This window comes from Mytilus edulis, chromosome 2 (genome assembly GCF_963676685.1).
Source record: "Mytilus edulis chromosome 2, xbMytEdul2.2, whole genome shotgun sequence".
NCBI lineage: Eukaryota > Metazoa > Mollusca > Bivalvia > Mytilida > Mytilidae > Mytilus > Mytilus edulis.
In genome coordinates this window covers 30,460,345-30,485,383 of record NC_092345.1, presented here as the reverse complement: position 1 = coordinate 30,485,383, position 25,039 = coordinate 30,460,345, and the positions used below count along the sequence as shown (strand labels likewise).

The 25,039-nt window shown below is 31.6% G+C and overlaps 2 protein-coding genes across 11 annotated transcripts in view; both read left to right on the top strand.

Moving 5' to 3' along the window:
- Positions 1-4,484, top strand: part of LOC139511944 (uncharacterized) — a 97,630-nt gene extending 93,146 nt beyond the window's left edge. For 8 of the 10 annotated variants that reach the window (XM_071299145.1, XM_071299144.1, XM_071299148.1 and 5 more), the window contains 2 exons: positions 1,136-1,223; positions 1,992-4,484. In XM_071299145.1, coding sequence (XP_071155246.1) covers positions 1,136-1,223; positions 1,992-2,153 — 250 coding nt within the window. In that variant the 3' untranslated portion in view covers positions 2,154-4,484. The remainder of the gene's footprint in view (positions 1-1,135; positions 1,224-1,991) is intronic. The other 2 variants (XR_011662122.1, XR_011662123.1) reach the window with 1 other exon arrangement.
- A 5,827-nt stretch (positions 4,485-10,311) lies between these two features.
- LOC139511928 (uncharacterized) lies at positions 10,312-14,340 on the top strand. The gene is made up of 5 exons (XM_071299119.1): positions 10,312-10,558; positions 11,566-11,635; positions 12,359-12,409; positions 13,154-13,297; positions 14,229-14,340. The coding sequence occupies exons 1-5, from the start codon at positions 10,385-10,387 to the stop codon at positions 14,276-14,278; spliced, it is 489 nt and encodes a 162-aa protein (XP_071155220.1). The 5' UTR covers positions 10,312-10,384; the 3' UTR covers positions 14,279-14,340.
- Positions 14,341-25,039: the final 10,699 nt, after the last annotated feature.

Genomic DNA, 25,039 nt, shown 5'->3' with positions numbered 1-25,039 from the left:
ATTATTAAATGAGGATGTTGTCTTCAAACATTGCAGCAAAGGGGAAAAACTAAATTTTAGTCAAAAATGAAATAATAAGTTTGACATATCATATGAAATGTCAATCTCTTAGAAGTGGGTGATCCTCCTTTGCCAAAAAATGCCTGGTAGGAGAAATGCTGTGAAACCTAATTCATAACTGTTTTATTTATAATATTGTATTGTAAATTTTGAAGCTGTTTCTATTAACATTTTGTTTAATCAATCATTCCAATAAAACAAATTTAGATAATTGATTAGCTCAAGCAAAATATCAGGTTGGTTAGAAACTGCATTGCATAATCAAACAATGTCAAGCAATAATCTTGTATTTTAACCAAACAGATTTTTTTTTATTATAAAATTATGGTGAAGATTATTCCTTGGTTCAGTGGTAAAAGTTACATTTTTGTGCTTATGTCTTTTTTATTATACAATATTTAATAGGTCAACTATATATGGTGTATTGAAATTTTTTATGATGTACATGTCAATCTCGCAGGTTTTATTTGACCTTGACCTAATTTTTTCGGTTCATTGCTTAGTGTTAAGTTTTTCTGTTTTAGTCTTTTTTCTTACTATAACAATAGGTCAACTATATTTGTTGTATGGAAGGATTGTAAGGTGTATCTGTCTTGAAGGTAGCATTGTGACCTCATTTTCATGGTTCATTGATCAATGATAAGTTTTTATGGATAAGTTTGTTTCTTTTATACTATAAGTAATAGTCAACTATATTTAATGTAGAATATTGCAAGATGTACATATCTGTCTAGCATGGTTCATCTGACCTTGACCTCATTTTCATGGTTCATTGGTCAATGTTTATTTTTCTTGGTTACGTCTGTTTTTTAGAAACTACAGTTAAACAAGGTCATATATATTTGGACGTTTATTGTATGATTGTAATGTGTACATGCAATTATCGTTTGGTTTATCTGACCTTGACCTCATTTTCTTGGATCATGTTAAGTTTAAGTGATATGTGTAGTAAAGCTTTATATAATAAAGAAGGTGAGACATTTCAGCATCTGCATTGCACTCTTGTTATATTTTGTGTGATCTACACTTGCTTGTATACTGAAGTGTCTACAATGATATATGATTATCTTTATAGGAGTTGTGGTGAGCCATGTGTTATAAGCTTTTCTGGTTGCTATGGAGATGATGAATCTGTTTTAAAATGGAGAAAAGAACCAAATGAGGTAAAGTCAGTTGAATCTGTATAAAACAGCTTTTTCCATTAATAACTTGTCTCGTTTGCTTCTATTAGACTTTATCCACAAAACAGCAACATTTAGCAAATGTTGCTGTTTTGTGGATAAAGATATTGCAAGAGCTAGCTCATCCAAAAAGTATTTTCTTCAACATTTCTTCAATACCATTGAAGAGAAATACTTCATATTTTTGGTCTGCAACTCAGTGATAAGCTCTATAGTGTGTGTGTGCTTTTCAAACTGTCAGACACAAGATACCTGTTTTCCAATACTTTGAAAAAAGCCAAATAAAAAAAATACCGAACTTGAAGGAAAATTTAAATTGTTAAGTCACTTTTCAAATGGCAAAATCAAAAGCTCAAACACAATAAAACGAACGGAAAACAACTGTCATATTCCTGACTTGGTACAGTCATTTCCTTATGTAGAAATTAGTGGATTAAACCTAGTATTAGAGCTAGCTAAACCTCTCACTTGTATGACAGTCACATAAAACTCCATATACATGTATATTGATAACAATGTATAAACAAAACAAACCAACATTATTTCTATGTCATTTGGTCTCTTGTGGAGAGTTGTCTCATTGGCAACCATACCACATCTTCTTTTTTATATATAATAGGTAAAAATGTCAAAAGTAAGGGTACATTTAGGAGTTCAGAATCTCTGCACATCAATATGAGCATTCTTTCAAATACTTTGCGCTTTTGTTATAATTAAATTTATATTTTACACTAATATTTTCTTTTTTAGCGCTTGTGGACCAATGAACCAGTTTTGGTGATGTGTCCAAAAACCAAACAGACAATTTTACCATCATATATGAGAGGGAGGTTCTCTAGTATTTCAAGTGGATCAAGTACTCAGAGTGGCTTTAGCTTTCATAGTGTAAATTCACAAAATAGGACCAATTAGTTATATTGGAATTCCATAAGTTAACAACAATTGATTCTTGTATATTTATAGTGCTGATATTCAAACCAGCTTGAAGACATTGAATTTAACTTGATGACATGGAAATTATTGATGACATTGAATTTAATTGGATGTTATTGAATTTAATTGGATGACATTTAATTTAATTTGATGGCATCAAATTTAACCTGATGACATTGAATTTAATTTGATGACATTGAATTTAATTTGATGACATTTAATTTAATTTGATGACATTGAATTTAATTTGATGACATTGAATTTAACTAGATGTAAAATATTCTGACATCATATTCCATAATAGTTTGTGTACAAATAATCATAATTTTATCTACAAAATCTAAGCATTTGTCTTTGTGCAATAGAACATTTAATCCTATCTGGATTTAGGTAACAGATTTCTTTTGGTGCACCTTAGTTCCATCATTAGAAATTTGATAGCTGATCATAATTCTTGGGCATTCTAAAAAATATGTCTCAAAAACATGTTTTGAATGATGACATTCCAATTAAAGAAATTTATAAATCTACAAAATGTGTTTGTGTATTGAGGGTTACATGAAAGATTGAAAAAAACATTTTCATAGTATGTTGTTGAAATAAGGTTATAGAATTGCAATTAACCGTGCAATTATATTTTATATATCAATATATTGTAATATATGCTTCGACATTCCAGTATATTAAAAAAAATTAAATGTTATTAAGTCTTCCATATATTATTATATATTATTGATGTCTTCCAGTTCAGTATATGCATGAATAATTATTTTTATTGAATAATAAATTTTTTTTCTGTAAATTTTATATGATCAGTGCAATTGTTTTAGATGTCTGATAAAAATGATAAGATGAATTATAGTGTTCATAGTTTTGTAAAATTAATATTTTACACTAAAAATGTCTCAAAATATTTTTATTATATAGGAGTACCATGTATGATATTTATTTATATAAACCTACTTCTAATTAAATTGAAATAAGTCTTTGGAAATTGGAAATGTCATAGCATTTATGATGTTTTTGCAACAACATTTATTTCATGATTTTGACTTGATATTTTCATGTAATTTGCTATTAAAATAAGTTATTGGCAAACTTTGTTTGTTAATAATTTCAATTTTGTACTATGACCTCTTCATGAAAAATTGTCAGTCGATGAATGGAAAGATTGATGAATATGCATGTATATGTAATTATTGTAAAAAGATTTGGTGAGGGGGATGTTTAAACTTGCCGGAACATTTTGCAATAATTTATGTACAGAGAAATGTGTATTTATGTGATGCCTTGTGAAAATCTAGAATATTTTTTTTAAATCTTCTTTTTCCTTCAAAATTCTGTTTGAATCTTCAAAATCTGCAATGTGTTTGTTTTAGGTCAAAGCTGATGAACAAAATTTAACCAGATTGAAATTGTTTGTATTTTTTAGTACTGATAGAAAACTGTTTTTCTTGGACAAAAACATAGAATATATAAGTCACTATTTGTCAATATTACAGAAACAAATAATTAAAGATGATAAATATCAATTCACTTGAAGACTTAGTGGGAGAGTTGTCTCATTGCCACTCTTACCACATCTTTTTATATCTATTAGGGGGAGAGTTGTCTCATTGGCACTCTTACCACATCTTCTTATATCTATTAGGGGGATAAAATCTCAATAGACTGTGCCTTCAAATGTGTATGTATATATAAATATTATATAAAGTTTGATACTGTTTTTAGATATGTTGCAATATTTCTAGTCATTCTCATTTTTTGTAAATAGAAAACAATTATTGGAAAGATCAGGTTGTTTGTTTGTTTGTTATTTCTTGTATGTTAGGATGGGAACAAAGCAAAAGTTAGAAAAAATTGTTTGTTATTTTAGCCCGAATGTTCAAAAAACTATTTTGGAAGTTTAAATGCTCGTCAAAATTTTCCATGTTGAATAAAAACTTCATGAACTTTGAACTTTTTTTAATTTTTTAAATTTTTTTTTTTTTTTTTTTTTTTTTTATTTAAGTTTTAAAAAAATCTTTTTATTACTGCCAAAAAAAAAAGAGTCTTTTTTTCAAGGTTCTCTCAAAAACATTTGCTTCCAGTTCTTACATATTTAGATGTAACAAAATGACGGGTGTAAAAGGATATAATACTGTGATGGCCGTTGATGTGATATTATTAAAATTGAGATAATCAAGGATCAAAGATGAGGGAAGTAAAACTAGAAAAATACCTTAAGTAGATTGTTTTTGATTGTTTGTTATTGTTAATTTTTCATGTTCATTGTTATCAGTTAGCAATAAATCTTATTGAATAAAGAAATGTTATTTTTTTACATGAAAGAGCCTTGGACTTGATTGCAAGTCTCTGAAATAAGATATTAAATGTAAAGGAATAATTTCAATTTGACAGTCTACTGCCTCATTCACACGGAAATTTAATTCACACACTCTTCTTTTTAAATTCGAATTGGCTAATTTGAATTATCAATTTCGCATTAGAAATACGCTTTTGTGAATACGAATTAAAAGTTAACATTGTTTGGACAGTACAGCAATTGACGCGCATTGTAATTAGAATTAGAAATGACATTAGGACGTAAAACGTTTCAAATGCGAATTAAACTAATTCGAATTAGTAAATGCATATCGAATTTGAATTACGTGTGAACTCAGCGTACGGAGAAGAGAAAGATACCAAAGGGATATTCAAACTCATAAGTCAAAAACATACTGACAACGCCATGGCAAATACAAAAGACAAACAACAATATACAAAACAAAAACTAAGAAAACTAAACACTGAGCACCATGAACCCAACTGAAAAGCCAGGCATGATCTCAGGTTCTCTAATAGGGTGAGCAGATCAAACTATGAATTAAAAATGAGAAGCTAGATAGGACTAGAAAATGAAAACCCAACAATGTCACAATGTCTTCCGAGAATACACACAGCTATGTCACCATATCTTCCACCCAGTTATGTCACCCAGTCTTTTGGGAACACTTCTAGCTATGTCACCATATCTTCAAGAATACACCCAGCTATTAAGCAGTGTCCTCTAGTGTCACTGTGCCTTTCAAGAAATCATCCAGCTTTGTCGCCATGTATTTCAAAAGTACACCAGCTATGTCATCATGTCTTCAGATGTCTCCTTATGTTCCCTGCTATGTCACATTCTTCCAAGAAACAACCAGCTATGTCCCCGTGTCTTCCATGAATTATATCTGCTATGTCACCATGTATTTCAATAATACACTTAGCTATGTCTCCATGTCTTCTAAGAATACATCCAGCTATGTCACTCTTCAAAGAATACACAAAGATGTATTACTCTGTCTTCGACAAGTGATGTTACTGTTTCAAAGATTATTACACAAGCTATGTCACTGTCTTCCTAGAATATACCAGCTATGTCATAGTGTCTTTCAAGAATTCACCCAGCTATGTCATCGTGTCTTACTAGACTACACAGTTATGTTAGTGTGTCTACCAAAATATCCACCAGCTAAATCAGCTTGTCTTCCTAGAATACATTTAACTATGCAATCATGTCTTCTAATTTCACCATGTGTCCCTAGAATACAGCCAGCTATGTCACTGTGTCTCCGAAGAATACACCCAGCTATGTCTCTGTGCCTTCCAAGAATACACCCAGCTATGTCACTGTGTCTCCCAAGAATACACCCAGCTATGCCACTGTGCCTTCTAAGAATACAACCAGATATGTTACTGTGTCTTCCAAGAATACACTCAGCTATGTTACTGTCTCCCATGAATACAGTCAGATATGTCACTGTGTCTTCCAAGAATACACCAAGCCATTACACTGTGTCTCCCATGAATACAGCCAGATATGTCACTGTGGCTTCCAAGAATACACCAAGCTATGTCACTGTCTTCCAAGATTACACCCAATTTTGTCACGGTGTCTCTTAATAATACAACCAGCTATGTCACCATGTCTTCGAAGAATACACCCAGCTATTACCATAACCCTAACGGTACCCCTAAGCCTAACTTAATACAAACCTTACCTAACTCTTATCAAAATCGTTATTGCAATCCTTAATCAAACCTCAACTTAAACCATAAACCTTAGTTGAATAGAATATCGTTGCAGGTTTTGGCAACTAAAGTAGAAACATTGTTATTATTCAATAATAGCACACATTTCTCACTATCTAATAAGTTTAAATGTTCTTTGAAACGTAAAGCTGCATTGTCATAATTTGTCTAAGGTCTGCATACAAAAGACTTCTTCAATTGATATTAAGTTCATCTTCTATAACAGAATTGCAATTAAAACATGTCCTCTCATGAACTTATTTCAGTACCGAATAAACTTATTTCTATGCCATTTTGTCTCTGGTGGACAGTTGGTTTCATTGGCAGTTATACCACATCTCCTTATTTTTATATTATCATCGTGTGCCACAGGTGTAGCATCGACTTGCGTATCATTCTGATGGGGTTCGTATTGGTAATTTTAAGGTTTTTGTCTCGCCTTGACGGAGTCAAAAAGCGAGACATAGGTATGCTGTTTCCGGCGTCGGCGTCAACAATGTATTAGTTTGTGATTAGGTCTAGTTTATGATGAACCACGACTGGTAGATCAATCATATTTGGTATGCAGTTGTATAAGCATTGGCACATACCATTTCCATGGAGATTTTTTGGCCCTGCCCCCCCCCCCCCCCCCCCTTTCAGTCATGGCAGTATTGACTTTGAAACTTTTGCTTATTTTACATGTATTAGTTTGTGATTAGGTCAGTTTATGGGGAACCAGAAGTGGTAGGTCAATGATATTTGGTATGCAGTTGTATAAGCATTGGCATATCTCATTTCCGTGGAGATAATTTGGCTCCACCCCCTTAGTCATGGTCTATTGACTTTGAAAATTTTGCTAAGTTATCATGTGTTAGTTTGTGATTAGGTCAGTTCAAGGGGAACCATTAGTGGTAGGCCAATGTTAATTGGTATTCAGTTGTATAAGCATTGACACATCTCATTTCCATGGAGAATATTTGGCCTCGGCCCATGGTTTAATGACTTTGAAACTTATCTTAGTTTACATGAATTAGTTTGTGATTAGATCAGTTTAAGATGAACTGCTTAATTATGTTAAGTCAATGATATTTGGTATGAAAATTTATTGACATTTGCAAGTATAATTTCCATGGAGATTATATAGCCCCACCACCTCTTCATGGTTCATTGACTTTAGTTTTTAAGTCATGTTTGTATTTAGGTTTGGGAACGACTTATAATTAGTCAATGGTATTTGGTATGCATTTGTATTAGCATTGGTAAATCTTATTTACATGGAGATTATATAGCCCCACCACCTCTTCATGGTTCATTGACTTTAGTTTTCAAGTCATGTTTGTATTTAGGTTTGGGAACGACTTATAATTAGTCAATGGTATTTGGTATGCATTTGTATTAGCATTGGTAAATCTTATTTACATGGAGATTGTTTAGCCATGTAACTCAGACTTGTGTAAGATGTTAAAGTGTTGCTATTTTGATTTCAACAATTGCATAATCAAAATTACAAAAAGGCGAGACATATATCTCTGTGATAACAGTCTATTGATGTTGTGTATGAAAGACTGCTATTTGTCTTTCGTGGTTTTTTTTTTAATTGTTTTCTTTACAAGATTTTGTCTTCGGCATATGAGATTAAATTCCTTTGGGTATCTTTCAACATTTTCTGGTTTCAATGCTGTATAAATACCACTGTGATCGTTCCAAGACTATCGACAAAAAACATCATACTTCAATACCTCACATAACATTTATTGAATTAAACATCCTTTGCCATGCATCACCTGAAATGATAAAGGAGACTTAGAATTACGTTTCATATTTTTTTCGCAAGATACTTATACATTAAAAGGGTTATACAATAGATCGTATCATATGTACTTGGGGACAAGACAATTGTCTAAGCGCTTACCCTTTTTCCAAAATCCGTCATTCTTTTTTTTTTATAATTTTGATAATTTCGAGTTTTACTGTATAATTAAACATAGATATTCTAGACATAACTTGTATTTGCTATTGACTTTCAATTCCAAGTTTACTATCCGCAGTGGTCACTGGTATATTATATAGATAAAAAAAAACCACTTAATTTAAAACACTCAAACAGCTGTGCCATGAGCGCATGATACGCCCGTCGTTTTGTGAAAACCCACCTTTTTTAACAAAAAAATCAATAATAACTATAAAATAAATTTTGAATCATCACTAAAAAGTATACTAATCTTAATATGAATATAACTAATAAGTGTGTAAAGTTTTAAGCGATAATCATAAATTGTTTTTGAGATACGGTGCGACATGTGAAACACACCCCTGTTTTAGTTACAAAGTCCCGTAACTCAAAAAGTTTCAATCTTATTTTCACCAAAAAGTATATAGATCGTTTGGCCATCACAAGAAACAACTGTATTAAGTTTTATGAAATTTGGATGAGTCACTCGCAAGTTACGTTGCGACATGTTTATGCCGGACAGACGGACAGACGGACACCAGACATTTGTACCATAATACGTCCCGTCAAAATTTTGACGGGCGTATAAAATTATAATGTTATAACAATCTAACACTTTTCACACATTTCGTCTTACAAGAACTGCAATGACATGTATGATGTGTACCATGGTGGTGACACTGTGTGTCGCTGTGACACTCAATCTTATAATATACGTACCCTCTTCTCACACATCTCGTCCCACAGCAACTGTAATGACATGTATAATGTGTACCATGGTGGTGACACTATGTGTCACTGTGATAATGTTATAATTTACTTACCCTTTTTTCACACATCTCGTCCCACAATAGGCGATCTCACACATTTCGTCCCACAACAACTGTAATGACATGCATAATGCGTACCATGGTGGTGACACTGTGTGTCACTGTGACAATGGAGGTGAAATGTACATCTACATCCGTGACCAAACATATCGTCGCCCCATTTAGACCCAGGCTGGATGTCAGTAGTAGGCTGGATGTCCTGTTTGTGGTGGTCGTGTCCTTTTCCTCTCTTTAAAAATGTGTTTATACTTATACTCTGTATCTTTTTTGATAGCACTGAGGAAAATAATCATCGTTATATATCATGAATAAGAATTGGCATTTGAGTAAAAATTGACCCGTGGCATAATAATTATACAGCAACCCGACGATACAATATAAACAAAAATGACCCCTGGGTCCACAAATGAACATATTTGAAACATACCTATTGAACTAATAAGAAGAAGAATCCAACAAACAACAAAGATTTTGTTCGACATTTCTATTCGTGTTTCTGTTTATTGAGAAATATACTAGATAAGAATGACATCATGGAACTTTGACCTTTTGTATAATCTCATTCATCGCAAAGACCATGTGAACTGGAATAAAAGGTGGAACGGAACTTCAATTCAACTTCTTACTGATTGCAAGTGCGGAAATTATTTGTCACAAAATCCCCAGTTTTATTTTCCAGTTTGTTAATTTAAAAATGATAAGTTTACAATATTCATATTAATCTCTGGTTAATAACTCTTTCTGCAAGAGAGGAATGGTTGAACTCTTATCATTCTATAGGTCTGGCGTCAAATAGAGAAAAGTGCAATAAGATTTGTGAATATTATACAGTTGTATATAGTATACAGTTATATTTCAACCAATAAGTCACCGAACATTTTCATCATTTGATTTTGCCAACCTGTTTCCTGGTCTGATGCGGCATCTTGTGTTTAGCCAGATGAAATTTCAAAAGGCAAAATGGTTTGTTTTGTATCCAGACAATACATGTTGCGGCTTTAAGAGCTAATTCCGTTCGAAAATATGATTTTTGTCAAAAAGGGATAATTTTGACTTTTAATGACATTTTTTATTTTTTTTTGGTACTTCTTCTTCTGGCAAGGAGTTGACCTCATACTTTCCTGTGATTAGCATTATTTTTAAAAAAAAAGTTACAGGAAAAGTACTATATAGAAACATATGTGAAATAAAATTATAATGTCTTTTAGTTGGTAACTTTGTGACACGCGGAGATAAACCATCTTAATCGTCAATAACGTTAAATGATTCGTTCAACGTATTTCGCCAATGACCCCCGGGTGCATTGTCTACAACTGTTGCGTTTGCGTTGTTGTCATGACAGCGCGTTGGTAGAGGGTTATCGCTTCAACTTACTACGGGACGTCCTAGGAATGGCAAATGTTTTCACGAAACGGACAGGGAAACCTAGATCCACGACGCTGGGGGATTTCTGTGGACCAGAGAAAACAGCTTCACGTTTAATTCCACGAGCACATTCTCCAACAAGACTGGCTAACCCACATCCAGTTGGCCTGTTTTACCAACCCATAAGTAATCAGAAAAAGGTATGTACCATACTCTTTAAAATATAGAACCAAAGAGTATATAATCCTGACGGTGTCAAATATTTTCGCTCGAGTTTAAATTTTGTTGCGATTTTGATTAATATTTGTGCTGCTTAGTAAATTTTCCTCGTAATGTTTTATTGACTTTTCATATGTCTTTTTGGTCAAGGGGCTTTCTATTTTCTTCGGCTTTGGCCTTGTTGGCTTTGACCACGATGTCATTCTTATCCGGTATATTTCTCAATAAACCTCATGGTATCTTTGCCTCTTGTTCATTCATATTGGAATTGTGTTGATTGTTATGATTTAAGAGCATCTTGAAAGATTATATCTCATGTTATAAGGTATCCTTTTTACCAACTTTAAAGTGATTTTATTTTAAAATTTACTCGTTCCGAACATGTATGAAATATTTGCCAGTGGACACACAATCAATCAACCAAACAAATTTACTGAGAAAAAGTAAGGTATCGTTTACTGGTATTATGTAGCCATCTTACCTCTTGATCTAGCACTGTCTGGCATCATGTATGACGGATCATCTAAAACGGATGAAGTGTCATATATGCATGAAGTAAAGGAGAAAGATGTTACAGTCAAATAAAAAATCTATACGAAGGTCTGGTTGGGGGTTACTGAAAAGAGATTAATGGGTAGCATGCCTAGAATAAATGGCACGAAAAATAAGGAATAGAAAAATAGGCAGAAAGTAAAAAAAGAATAGAGAATCATGGTAGCTTGAATGTAGAGAACAGAGAATAATGAGCAAAATAAATAAAGTACATATATACGGAAAAATTGTATAAAAAATAAATAAGAGAAAAATGAAGGACCCCACCTTGACCCTCATATATTCATTGTTTTAAAATATTTAATGTGTAAAAAGAAACCCTGACCCATGACAGAACAAAGACATTATCATGCGGACATTATCTCTTCAAGCAAAATCAGGATTTAGAATAAAAGATGGAGAATAAAAGTTCAATATTTATCTGTCTTTGTTATAGAGTTACGGCATTTGGCATCCCAATTTCCAGAAGATAGCTGTAAGAATTCCTTCAATGAAACGTCATACAAGTAAGACATTTTTTTTCATATAAAAGCAATGGCAAACATATTATAAAATAAGATTAGAAACTCTTATTTTGATTCGGCATAAGTCAAATATACAACCCAAGCTCTAACGAGCTTTTAACCGAATATAAAAAACATATACAACACATTTAAACATTCCAAGATATATAACCAAAACAACCTGCAATACCAAATTAGAATCTTTACACATAACATGCAACAAAAAATAGCAGCAACTTTAGATTGATGTCAAGCATTTATCTATAGGTTTTAAAATAAAATTGAGAATGGAAAAAGGGAATGTGCCAAAGAGACAACAACCCGACCATAGAGCAGACAACAGCAGAAGGTCACCAACAGGTCTTCAATGTTTATCTCTTTCAAAATTTAAATTTAAATTCTAATTGATATCATAGCGGTAATAAGAATTATTAAAATTTCTAATTGTAAACGGGGGACTTTTCAAGTTTGTTCTGCTATGAATGCGGCAAATTTGATAGATCTATGTTTCTGCTATATATTTGTTTAGGGGCCAGTTGAAGGACGCCTCCGGGTGCGGGAATTTCTCGCTACATTGAAGACCTGTTGGTGAACTTCTGCTGTTGTTTTTTTCTATGGCCGGGTTGTTGTCTCTTTGGCACATTCCCCATTTCCATTCTCAATTTTATTCTGTAAATTAATGTTGTCTATGTATAATTGTTAAATGTATTTATTAATTTATTGCAGAATGGGTTAATTTTTGTAATGGACGATACAGCTCACCATACTCAGAAAAAGGTACTGTGGAATTTAATTTTGTTTCATTTTTATAATTGAAGTACGATTTCTTGTACGACTCTAGAGCAGTTTCCTTGCCTGGAAAACACAAACAAAACTGACATTACGGAAGCCTATTTAGGACCTACAATTTAAATATGATTTTATATCATATATCAATAAATAAATTATTATCACGAATTTTAGAAATCGTTATCACAAACGAATTTTGTGGGATTATTTAAAACAGTTTTTAGGATAGTCATGACGAATTGCATGTTTTTTTGTAAAAAATTTTATAACGGATTTAGTTCCTTATAACGAATGTGTAACTTCTTAACACGTTTTTTTTTATTCGTGATAATATCTATGTAAATTATCACGATTTATAATATTCGTTGGTAAGATTAAAACAGTAATCACGAATTACAAAAAGAAATGTAATAACGAATTTATATACTACAATGTAGTATGTAATTAACCAATTATTTATAACAAAAACTTTCATAAATAAATAGTCTAGAAATTGGTGATCGCGATGGGTAAAATTCGTTATCATCAGTAAAGTTGGTTCTTAAAGCTGATTTCGAGGACTGCTAAAAAGTGAAAAGAGTATTGTCACTTTTCAATTACTTTAAATACTTTAGATAAAATACGGTAAAACCATATAATACAATAAAAAGAACAAAATAATTTCTGATTTTCTACACATTAGTGTATCAATCAGCGTATTGAAAATGTAATTTCGAGTCTATATTTAACCAGGAAAGGCCCCAGAAATCATCTACGCAGAAGATACCACGTCGAGGGTTAGTTATTGTCCACCGTCGAGGTTTCCAGAACTTAATAAAAACCAGAACACAACGAGATACGGTCATTCACCTAACAGGGGACCAGTTATAGGAATTAGTAAGTGTGTTCTCGTACATTACTTTTATAATATTTACATCTAACTTTTGTCTTTTGGCAAGGGTTCTGCTTTCTCCTTAGTTTAAGATATGAGTTCCCTTGGAGTTTAATCAATCAAAATTATATTACAAGTTTACAAACTATAAACACTACGGGTCTATGAATGCTTACCGTGCACCAATTATTTTACGGCTCTGGTGGATAGTTATTTCATTGACACTTACATCAATTCTCAATTCTACAATAAAATATAAACAGTGGTCTTTTGAGACCGTGCTTGACTTTCCCACCACAGCGCTTGAAGTTGTCGATTTGGTCACCATGGTGAAGCAAGGGTTATGTAGTATAGGAACATAGCAGGGACAATGTTAGAAAGCATTGACTGGTCACCTCAGAGTAGGTGGTCAATCTGATCAAAATTCCGATCTTTCGTGTATTGTTAGTATTACTGAAATCACAGAATTTATGACAGACTGACAACAAGGATTTAGTTACAGGGTGACAAGTTTATTTGTGAACAGCTCCATAGAGTACGCATGTAAAATATGACCAAAGGTCTAGGTTTGATTTATAACAGAAAATTCGATCCAAGTTAAGGCCACATTCACACAGCCAATGTTAATTTTTTTAAACACAAGTCTGAGCTCTCATTAGTTGTCTATAAAGAAATAAATTGTTTGACATACATTAAATACTATATTCAAGTCAATTAACAGCTTGAAGTGTTTTCAAAATACACGCATTGATACTTTATAATTATTAATTTAAAAAAATCAATTAAACTTTTTTCAGTGTTTATATGAGACATCGACATTAAAAAATCAATGAATCCATTGCTATATCTCGAAAAGTTTAAGATTAAAAGTATGCAACAAAGAAAGTTTAATTTCTCCTAAGTTTATTTTCTTATTTTCATTTTCTCTCATTTCAGTACCAAATCTGAAGCCGATAAGATACGAACCAGTAAAAGATAATTTTTAAAAGATTATCTCTAAAAGAAGATGTTCAGAATTTTTTAGTCCAAATAAAAAGGATAAAATATTTATGTGTTATTACTAACTTTTATCCCTTTTTGCAATTGGTTTGGGGAGGGTCTAGAACTGTTCCGGAGTCATGTTTTGTTCTGAATACGGTTTGTTGACGGAAGTTTAGAACACCGATAGTCGTATAGAAACTTGAATTTTAGAAGTGCTGATATTCCGAATTGGTGCTTATACCGTATAGATGTATATATTTAGTTGATTTTACTGTGTCAGATAATTTTATCATATTTGGCGAGAGATTAATTTTTACTCCAAATCCTTCAGGTGTGCTTATATTTGCAGAAGATATATTATAAAGATTACATGTTAGTGGATACATCTTGTTGACTGTTTATAGCAATCATTGAGCAAAACACAGATTTTGAAAGAAAACATCTGTCTTGTAGAAGAGGCAAACGAAACCAGACACGAGTCGAAAATAAACTAACCATGCCTCTTTTTGCAAAAAAACAAAAAACAAACCCAAACAACAGAAAGACATCATAGTATTCAAAACTCAGCTTAGAAAACAAAAGACTGAACAACAGGAACGTCGCCAAAATTTTAGTATTTCAGTATTTCGGTTTCCGTCTAAAATTAAAGTGACCGCATTTGTGTTCATTCTTATTATTGAAATGTAAGTGGTATTTGATGATAATACATAACATATTTAAAGGTTGAGGATTAACATGGATGCGGCCACTTTCATTTTTAACAAAAAACATCTGAAAAGTGACATTTTTTTGCATATTTTGATAGATTTTTCATATTTGAGCTTGAATCGGAGCATTTTTAATGACTAAATCAGTTAAAATTTTTCACATAAACTAATTGAATCAAATGAAATAGACACTTGAGTGTTTAAAAAGTGTCCAAAATCTTTCGTCAGATGAACCTGAAATTTGAGGCCAAAATCGGTCCTTTCCGTACACACTCATTTAAGATTCAAGTGACATTAAAAGTACTCAGTATTTAAAATTTTCGGAAAATATTCCTTAAAAATTCAAAGTTGGACAGATAATTACATTGAATTTGACAGGACAATGTTTTTGAAAAAAAAAATAAGTGAATAAAAAGTCCGTGAGTCTGACCCATATTTTTTAAATTTCGGAAGTTATCTATGAAAAGCAATTCCTCATTGTGTATGTAGTCTGTAACCTTGTAGTTGTCTCATATTGTATTTTCTTGTATTTTCTTGTTTTCTCTTGTATATTTTCTAAAGTCTCATAAGTGTAAATAATTTCTGTTGTTTAGGGAGGAACGTGATTGTTTGTTATTTTGTTATTGTCGAGTGGTATGTAAATACTCTTCGCTATAAATGTACACGAGCAAAACATTCCAGGTCATTGATGGCAGGATTACTAAATATTTTGAGATATATTCCTAAAAACTAAAGTTTCATAATGCAAGTCTTCCATTGACGAAAAGTTCAATTTCCCTAGCAAATCGTGAGCATATTTGATTGAATAAGATGACATTCTTATATACCTGCAGTAATTACCAGAGGACCAGCGTCTAAATGGTCTTCAATATGTGCTTTCCCTGCAGTTTTGGCAGCTCCAATGCGTACGCTATGACCATTGTAGTGATCAGGATTAAAGCCACATAACATTTAACTATCTTTACCCTTCCTGAAGGGATCTGTTTTTGACTGTTTCAGTTTCAAAACTATCATATCTTTATGAGATATAATATCTCCAATACATAAATTTACAGATGAGTCAATGAAACTGATTGGCTTTCAAAACAGTGAACTCTCCACATCTCACAAAGCCATAAAAAAACACTGTTCAAACTGTCTCTATCATTATATCAATAAAAAGGATAACACACCTAGTCTACGACGAAATATGATTTTGTCTAAAAGGGTCCTTTACAGCTATAATGCTGTATTTTATTTCGCATAGAAACAATTTTATGGTAGAATATTGTAGTTTTTAAGAAAATTAAAATGTCTTTTTAAATAGGTGGTAGGTAATTAAATTTAAAATTGTTCAGCAACATAAATCTCTCAAAATGTTTGAGAGATTTATGTTTCATATGCACTCTTTGTTTTGTTGAAATATCAACATCCCAAAGTTGATCAATTATTTTGTTATGTTATCAAAGGTACCTGAATCATAATTTAGTACGCCAGCCGTTAAGGACCACATAACTTCTACACTGGTTTGACATCCGATTGAATAGCAGCCACTATTACGGGGTAAAGTTCTAGTAATGCCATGGAATATTTTTTTATATGGTTAATCCAAATTTCCTGACCTTGTAGAATTAAATCAGTCTCCTGTATGATAACCTCCAAAACCTTTTGTTGATGGTACATCTTTTAATATTTCCATCGACTAGGAGAGATAGGACAAATTTTAAACGCGTCGGATATATCATATTTACATACTTATGAATTTTTACCTTAAGATAAAGAATAAGAATGGTATCAACAATCTTGACATAAGTCATTGAACAATGTTTTTTTTTTTAAATTAAAACATTAATGCTTTTCTGTTCATCTTCATTGTGAGGGGAAGACAAATCTATTAATTATCGTTTTTAGTTTGAGTATATCCCCTTTGCTTCTCCTATTGGACTAACCCTGTAATACTCCCTTTTCATTCTTTCCCCTCTGCCAGGCAAAATTTCTCCGATATATTAAGTAATCTAAGTATAAATTTTAAAAGTTGTTTTTAAAATCGAATAATAGCACTAAATAAAGGCAACAGTAGTATACTACTGATCGAAAGTCATAAATAGATTGAGTGAAAACAAATCCGGGCTACACACTAAAACCGAGGGAAACACATCACCTAGAAGAGGAAAACAACGAAACATCAGAAACACTGAAATGCAACAAAAAACCAAACGACAATGTAACACACAGAGAAACGAACTTTAAGTTAACAACTGCCATTTTCCTGTCTTGGTACAGGACATTTTAGTTTTTCACAATTTGTTCATTTAGTTTGGTTGGGATTTGTTATGTAGTTTCAGAGAAGATATTTCAAAATTAGAAAACATGACAACTTGTTTAAAATTGTCTTTAAAGGGCAATAACTCCTGAAGGGGTCAATTGACATTGACTAAATTCTATAAAATTTGGACCAACTTGAAAACTGGGCCCCAACATCAGTTCTCACAGAATAACAAACAAACCTACCGCTAAATTCTTCAAACAATTTACCAAAGAAAAGAAAAAGAAAATCAAAAATTCTATTTATCATTACTTTTTAAAAAAATCTATGAAACGTATCTGTAATTATCTTCAAAATGACTAATAATAAACGGTAAATTTCTAACTTTATTAATACAGTCATATAAAGCTCTTAGGAAACAGAAAATTTTGTAATAAATCTGTCGATCCAATCATAAGACATTTACCAGATGCTATGCTATATATACACAGGTGAAAATTAGTCAATCACATAACTTTAACCAAAATCTTCAAAATTTCCTTAAAATTACCAATTTAGTGGTAGCAACCCAACCATGGATTATAAGATTCATCTAAAATTTCAGTGCTGATAGAACTTTACTTATGATTACATTAACCCACGTTTGATTTGCTCTAACTGCTCTGGTTTTGAGATATAAGTCAAAAACTGCATTTTACCACTATGTCCTGTTTTTAGCCATGGCAGGCATGTTTTTGACGAATCAGAAAATAAAACACAAACTTTATTCTAGATACCGTAAGGATCATTCAGCTTAAGTTTGGTAGGAATTGGCTTAGTGGGTTCAGAGGAGAAGATGTTCGAAATAGTTTACACCGGATGGATGACGACGGACGCCAAGTGATGAAAAAAGCTCACAGTTGCTTCGGACCAGGGATCCAAGAAAGAGACTTATAATACAAAAATGTAATACTGTTTTCTCTGCATAAATGCAATATTTATGATAACATAATACTGAGATGTATGACAACGACTTGCATATTTCGAAACCCTTATTGTTCAAACGTTCAGGCATTTTGCTAGGGGCACCGTTACAATTAGTAAAAATGTTACTGTGGCTTGTCTGTACGTCAGTTCCAAGCAGAATTGGCCATTGTTCCTTTATGACCAGGATTTGTATGCCTTGTCTACGGTTTTTTTTATGAAAGGGGAATTCTGATCTGTGATTCTATCAGTTAGTATGTCCCTTTCCACATTTAAAGTTCTTTATTAAAGTAGTTTACATCGTTGTCAATATAATGAAATTTGATGCAACTGGCATACTAGTGAGAGGTTAAGCTAGCTATAAAACCAGGTTCAATCCATGATTAGGGACTTATCGTTTTGAATTTTCCTTGAAGTTCAGTATTTTTGTGATTTTACTTTTTACTATTAAGTTGTTGTCACATGATCACCAACAAAAACTTAGTACACGTGTTCTTTGTATATTGTTGTGATTTGATCTTTTTTAATTATATACTAGAATGGATTATGATTTTGCCTGGATTCCAAAGTTTACTGAACATAATTGGACATACATCTATGATAATGCAACCAGGTCATGATGTCCTCTGGATACATTATCTTGTTTCTTAAATCAGACGTTTAGTTTATAAACAGACGTCTCATATGTACAACTTGCAATGGACCATTATTATGTTATTTGATAATGCAGTTTTCAAATATAGTGCTTAATTAGGTGAAATTTGTAATGGCCTGCCTACTTAAGGTTGGGCATTGTATTTTCAGTCTGAGATATAAGACAAAAACTGCATTTTACTCCTATGTCCTATTTTTAGCCATGGCAAGCATGTTTTTGACGAAACAGAAAATAAAACACAAACTTTATTCTAGATACCGTAAGGATCATTCAGCTTAAGTTTGGTAAGAGTTGGTTTAGTAGTTTCAGGAGAAGATGTTGAAATAGTTTACACCGGATGGATGACGACGGACGCCAAGTGATGGCAAAAGCTCAGTTGTTTCGGACCATGGAGCCAAGAAAGTGACTTATAATACAAAAATGTTCTACTTTTTTTCTCTGCATCAATGCAATATTAATGATAACATAATACTGAGATGTATGACAACGACTTGCATATTTCAAAACCCTTATTGTTCAAACGTTCTGGTATTTTGTTAGGGGCACTGCTACAATTAGTAAAGATGTTACTGTGGCTTGTCTGTACGTCAGTTTCAAGCAGAATTGGCCATTTTTTTTCTTTGTGACCAGGATGTGTATGCCTTGTCTACGTTTTTTTTTTATAAAAGAGGATTCTAATCTGTGATTCTATCAGTTCGTATGTCCCTTTCCACATTTAAAGTTCTTTATTAAAGTAGTCTACATCGTTGTCAATGTAATGGAATTTGATGCAACTGTCATACAAGTGAGAGGTTTAGCTAGCTATAAAACCAGGTAGGGACTTGCCGTTTTGAATTTTACTTGGAGTTCAGTATTTTTGTGTTTTTACTATTAAGTTGTGGTCACATGAGCACCAACAAAAACTTGTTCTTTGTGTATTGTTGTGATGTGGTCTTTTTTAATTATATACTAAAAAGGATTATTATGATTATGAAGTTGACTGAACATAATTGGACATACATATATGATAATGCAATCAGGTCATGATATGGTTTTATAAGCAGACGTCACATGTGTACAACTTGAAATGGACCATTATCAGGAGCCTGTATATTCAGTAGTTGTCGTTTGTTTGTGTGTTACATATTTGTTTTTTGTTCATTTTTTTACATAAATAAGGCCGTTAGTTTTCTCGTTTGAATTGTTTTACATTGTCTTATCAGGGCCTTTTATAGCTGACTATGCGGTATGGGCTTTGCTCATTGTTGAAGGCCGTACGGTGACCTATAGTTGTTAATGTCTGTGTCATTTTGGTCTTTTGTGGATAGTTGTCTCATTGGCAATCATACCACATCTTCTTTTTTATATTATGTTATACAGTTTTCAAATATAAAGCTTAATTAGGTGAACTTTTGTTATGGCCTGCCTACTTAAGGTTGGGCATTGCATTTTCAGTCTGTGTCAACCAGTTCAACATTCTGCCCGCCTGTATCAGGTTAAACCTTTAGTCTGGCATAAAAATGTGCTACTAATTTGACACTAACACCTGTTGTTCATTATGATGTATATTTTTCAAAATATATATGACAAAATCAACATATGATCCATATTCTGTATTTTAATAAACACGAAAATGTGATGGTTTGACTGGGCCTGGCCTCATATGGATATATATTCTTGGAAGCAAGGATATTCAAGATCAATATGCATGTTATATTTTTTGTATTTATAAGCAGAACATTAAATTATATTTCAAATAGTCTTTTTTCTATATAATTACTAAGGCAGTTTGAGAATCAACACAGACTTCTAATTTGACAATTTTTTAATCAGGCATGTGGTAGTTATACATATTTGTACACAAAAATAGCTAAAACAACACATTTTAGTGACCAAATGAACCTCTATACACAGACAGATGTACTACACATTTAACTCTTTCTATCGCATTGTCTAATTTACTATTGTCATAGTTAATAAGCACAATTTTCATCTATAATTGTTTACTAATTTAAACATTGCCAATACTTAGAGGAATTCATCTAAAAAAAATTCTCTTCAAAAAAAGTAAACCAAAATGAGATTGTTTTATAACTTTAATTTCTTATGTCGTAAAATGTTAACAAACATGTGGCTAAAAGAAACTCAACTAACTTTCATTTTGTTCAATAATACTCTAACTCATTTGCATAAATTTATTTACTTATGCATAGTATTGTTTCAAACAAATATTCATAATACTTTCCTCCTCAGTTAAGTTACTGAAATAGCTATGGCTCTTAGTGATTTGTTAAGTAATCAAAAGATTTTAAACAATATGTTTTTCTTTCTGGGGATGAAGTTATTAAAGGTTATGTATGTGGTCCCCAAAATTTCGAACCTACCAAAATAATTTGTATATCTTATCAGAGAATAAATATACAAGAACACTGGTCACTGTGTAATGTCCAATCTGAAATAAATTAATGACTAACAAAATCTTACACTAGTATAAAAACAACTTTATATACAAGGGTTATGACGGAAACAAAGGATTAATTCATTTTGAAATATTTGTAAAATTTACAAGCCCTTTTGTGATTTATATCTGTACCATAAATACATATATACAAAAAGAAAAGATGTTGGGATCTCATAATAGCAAAAAAATATCAAATAAAATTATTCCCCATGGTTCACACACAAATAAATCATGATAACCCCTTTAAATGTTACAGATGGCAACAGTGACTACCTGTAGTTTAATTTTCTTTTATAAAAAAAAACGTTACTTGTATGCTTGTTAATAATAAAATATAACTAATTCAAATGTATGTATCTGTACTAGGATTTTTAAATGAGAGAATAATTTTTTATTTACATTGACTTACACCCAAAATTGTACATACATGTATATACACTGTACTTTCCACTCAATTGGTCAATTCATTTGATTTTGCTTTTAGTGCTATTTAAACAATTGCCAAGTAATAAACAGTACTTTTTGACAGTTCTTGCATCAGATACTTTACAAATGAATATAGTGATCTTAGCTGTAATTTTCCAGATAGGTTTCAAAAACCAGATCTAAAAAAAAAGCTCTTAGGAAAATTAGAACAGTACTAGTCACTTTAAAGAAAATTTTGTTACCACATGTATGGTTTTGGTTGTAAAACAAAGAAGGAATAACACTACAACATGAAATTTGGCCCCTAAATAAAGGTACAAAACTTTCTATCAAAAATTATTGCATTTTGTTCTATGATTGCATATACATGTAACACTCTCTGCACACTAGTATCAATAATTGGTTCAGTATGTAGAATATTGAATTATATTCTGCATATCACAAAGCCTCATTTGAAAAGAAAAGAAGGGGTTGCGTACTATACATAACTGCGTACTATACACGATCAAATACGGTAATGAAAGTGCTGTACACTATTTTTTTCAATATTATTCTGATTGTTTGACAGGAGGTAAAGACTATCAATATAATTACACTAATCATTTAATCCTCTTTATAATTAGTTTATTATTAATTGAGTTAAAAGTCCCATCATAAAATTTAAATATATTGGATCTTAGTATATTTTTAGACCTAAAGGAGTAGATTGGATATGCTTTATCATGGCCCCTTTTTCTAGCTAAAAATTGAAATTTAAATAAATGACTATTATTACAATGAGTCATAGTTCAAATAATGACTAGATAGAACATAAGTCTATTTTTGAAAATTAACATATCAGAGTTTTATCATGATTATTTATATAGAATAGCATATATTCCAAATTTCTACCAAATATACTGAAAACGGGCTATTTCCTTTGGTTTCAGAAAAGGAAACTTAAGGAATTGCCTTGACAAAAACAATTTTGTAACATGAAGATTGTTCAAACAAATAATATCAGACTTGAATATTGAGTTGTTGAATCCTGCACTCTATTGTTTTAAGGGCTACATTTAGTAAAGTTGAATCTATAAGATTTTGTTTTAAATTTTAACAAAAATCTCTACTGTTGGTCTATTGGGATAAAAAAAATTTAACAGTTCATTAGAAAAGTTTAACAAAATGATCTATTCATAGACTTGAGACACTTTCCATACTGAAATAGTGGACCTGATATTTGGGACCTATAAGGCCTTTAATTCACCTGCAAGTGTATACACAGACTTTAAATGGACATTTGTTTTGAGCTTTTACTTTTTTGGTTCAAAAAGTATAAAAAGTTTTTGGCTTGCTAACTTCTTTTCCCCATTACTGGTATATTTCTAAGAATCAGACGCAATACTTTGAGAAAATAAAAATTCCCTTATATCTCTTGAGTGCACTTCACATCTATATAAAAAATTACACACGATAAGATGCATCTACATGTATTTTAAAAAATATGTGTACATAATTCTGGCTACATTTATTCAAAGACCAGCTTTTCAACTTTTAACAACTATTTGGACAGTTGGGTATATTGGACTATAAATAACATTAAAAATGGCTCTCAACAATGTACTAAAATGGGCTCTTGTTTAGCATAAATAAACAGGTATAAAATGTGCATGGTCAATAAGTGTATTTTGCATAATAACAACAAATTATTTTTAAGTCATCTTGCATTTTATTCTGCATATTAACAATTTACATATGTAAAAAGGTGTTCCAGAACTAATTCATATGAATGTTGGAAGGCAAAAGGTGGATTTACACTGTACAATTTCTATCCGATTTTTTTACCTATAATGTGGTGTACACAAAAATTACACCATATGAACACTAAAATTGGATGTCTTACGGGTAATCTGATGGAAAATGCATCCTTTTGTCAGAATACTGTATAATTTACTAAGGTGACTATCAAATTTGATGAAAAATTGTACCGTGCAATCACAACTTTATAGCTATAAATATCTAAACTCTTTGATATTTCTTATTGTTTAAAAGCCTATCCAACCCTTTCGTATGAACATTTCTGTAACAGCCCTTATCATTTGTAGCATATAGCACTATTTCATAATGTAAATTAGATAATAAGTCAACTACACATCTATGCTTTAGAATTACAAATGATGCAAATTCATAACTAATTAAAACATACTCTATTTGTTCAAAATATATAAAGAAACATATTTGTTTCACTGAAGGATCCTCATACTTTTCTACATAGAAGTCATATTCATAAATATAAAAAAGAAGATGTGGTATGATTGCCAGTGAGACAACTGTCCACATTAGACCAAAATGACACAGGCATTAACAACTATATGTCACCGTACGGCCTTCAACAATGAGCAAAGCCCATACCGCATAGTCAACTATGAAAGGCCCCTAAAGCATACTTTCATTTTTTTTCAGTTACAGATATGTGCTGAATGATAGTTTTAAGCAAATAGAAAAATTTCTATATGAAAACTGCCTTTTAAATAAATGTTTCACAACTTCTCGAGTTCTGAGCAAATAGAAAAAAATCTATGTAAAACTTTTGTATCATATTAATAATCAGAATTACAAATCAAATATGCAAATTTTATTCAAATACAGAGTTTGAGAAATAAATTGTAAAAATTTGATCATAGTTCACCATACAGAATATTTAATATACATGCTTAGATGATCATAGTTCGATACAGCGAGAGATACACGCTTGAATAAACTCAAGACTGTTGTTCGATATACGCTTGAATGAACACAAGACCATAGTTCGATAGTTTCAGATACATGCTTAAATAAACAAGACCACAGTTTGATACAGCTTCAGATACACTCTTGAATGAAGTTCAATAATTACAGATACATGCTTGAATGAACACAAGACCATAGTTGGATACAGTATGAGTTACACGCTTGAATGAACATAAGACATATGTGCTAAGTGATATATACACACTACTGGTTCTATATGTCTACTGAACACATCAAATTTACTTCTCAGACCAGCTGGAAGTTTTTGTCTTCAAATAAATATATAAAGCTATATATACATGCTTAACCTTGATCTGTCATCTCTAGGTAATAGCAAAACATGCCTCGCTGACCTCTTGAACTTAAACCACTTTATAATGGCAAATCATTTTAATACATGTACATTAAGGGCATATGATACGATACGAAAAACATAACTTTTCTGTTTTTAAAGATAAACACAAATTGTTTTTTGTTAAATAATTTGTAATTTCTGTATTTTATAAGCATCCTAAAAATTTATACAGTTTTTATTCAGAAATAAATCATATTTATCAAATG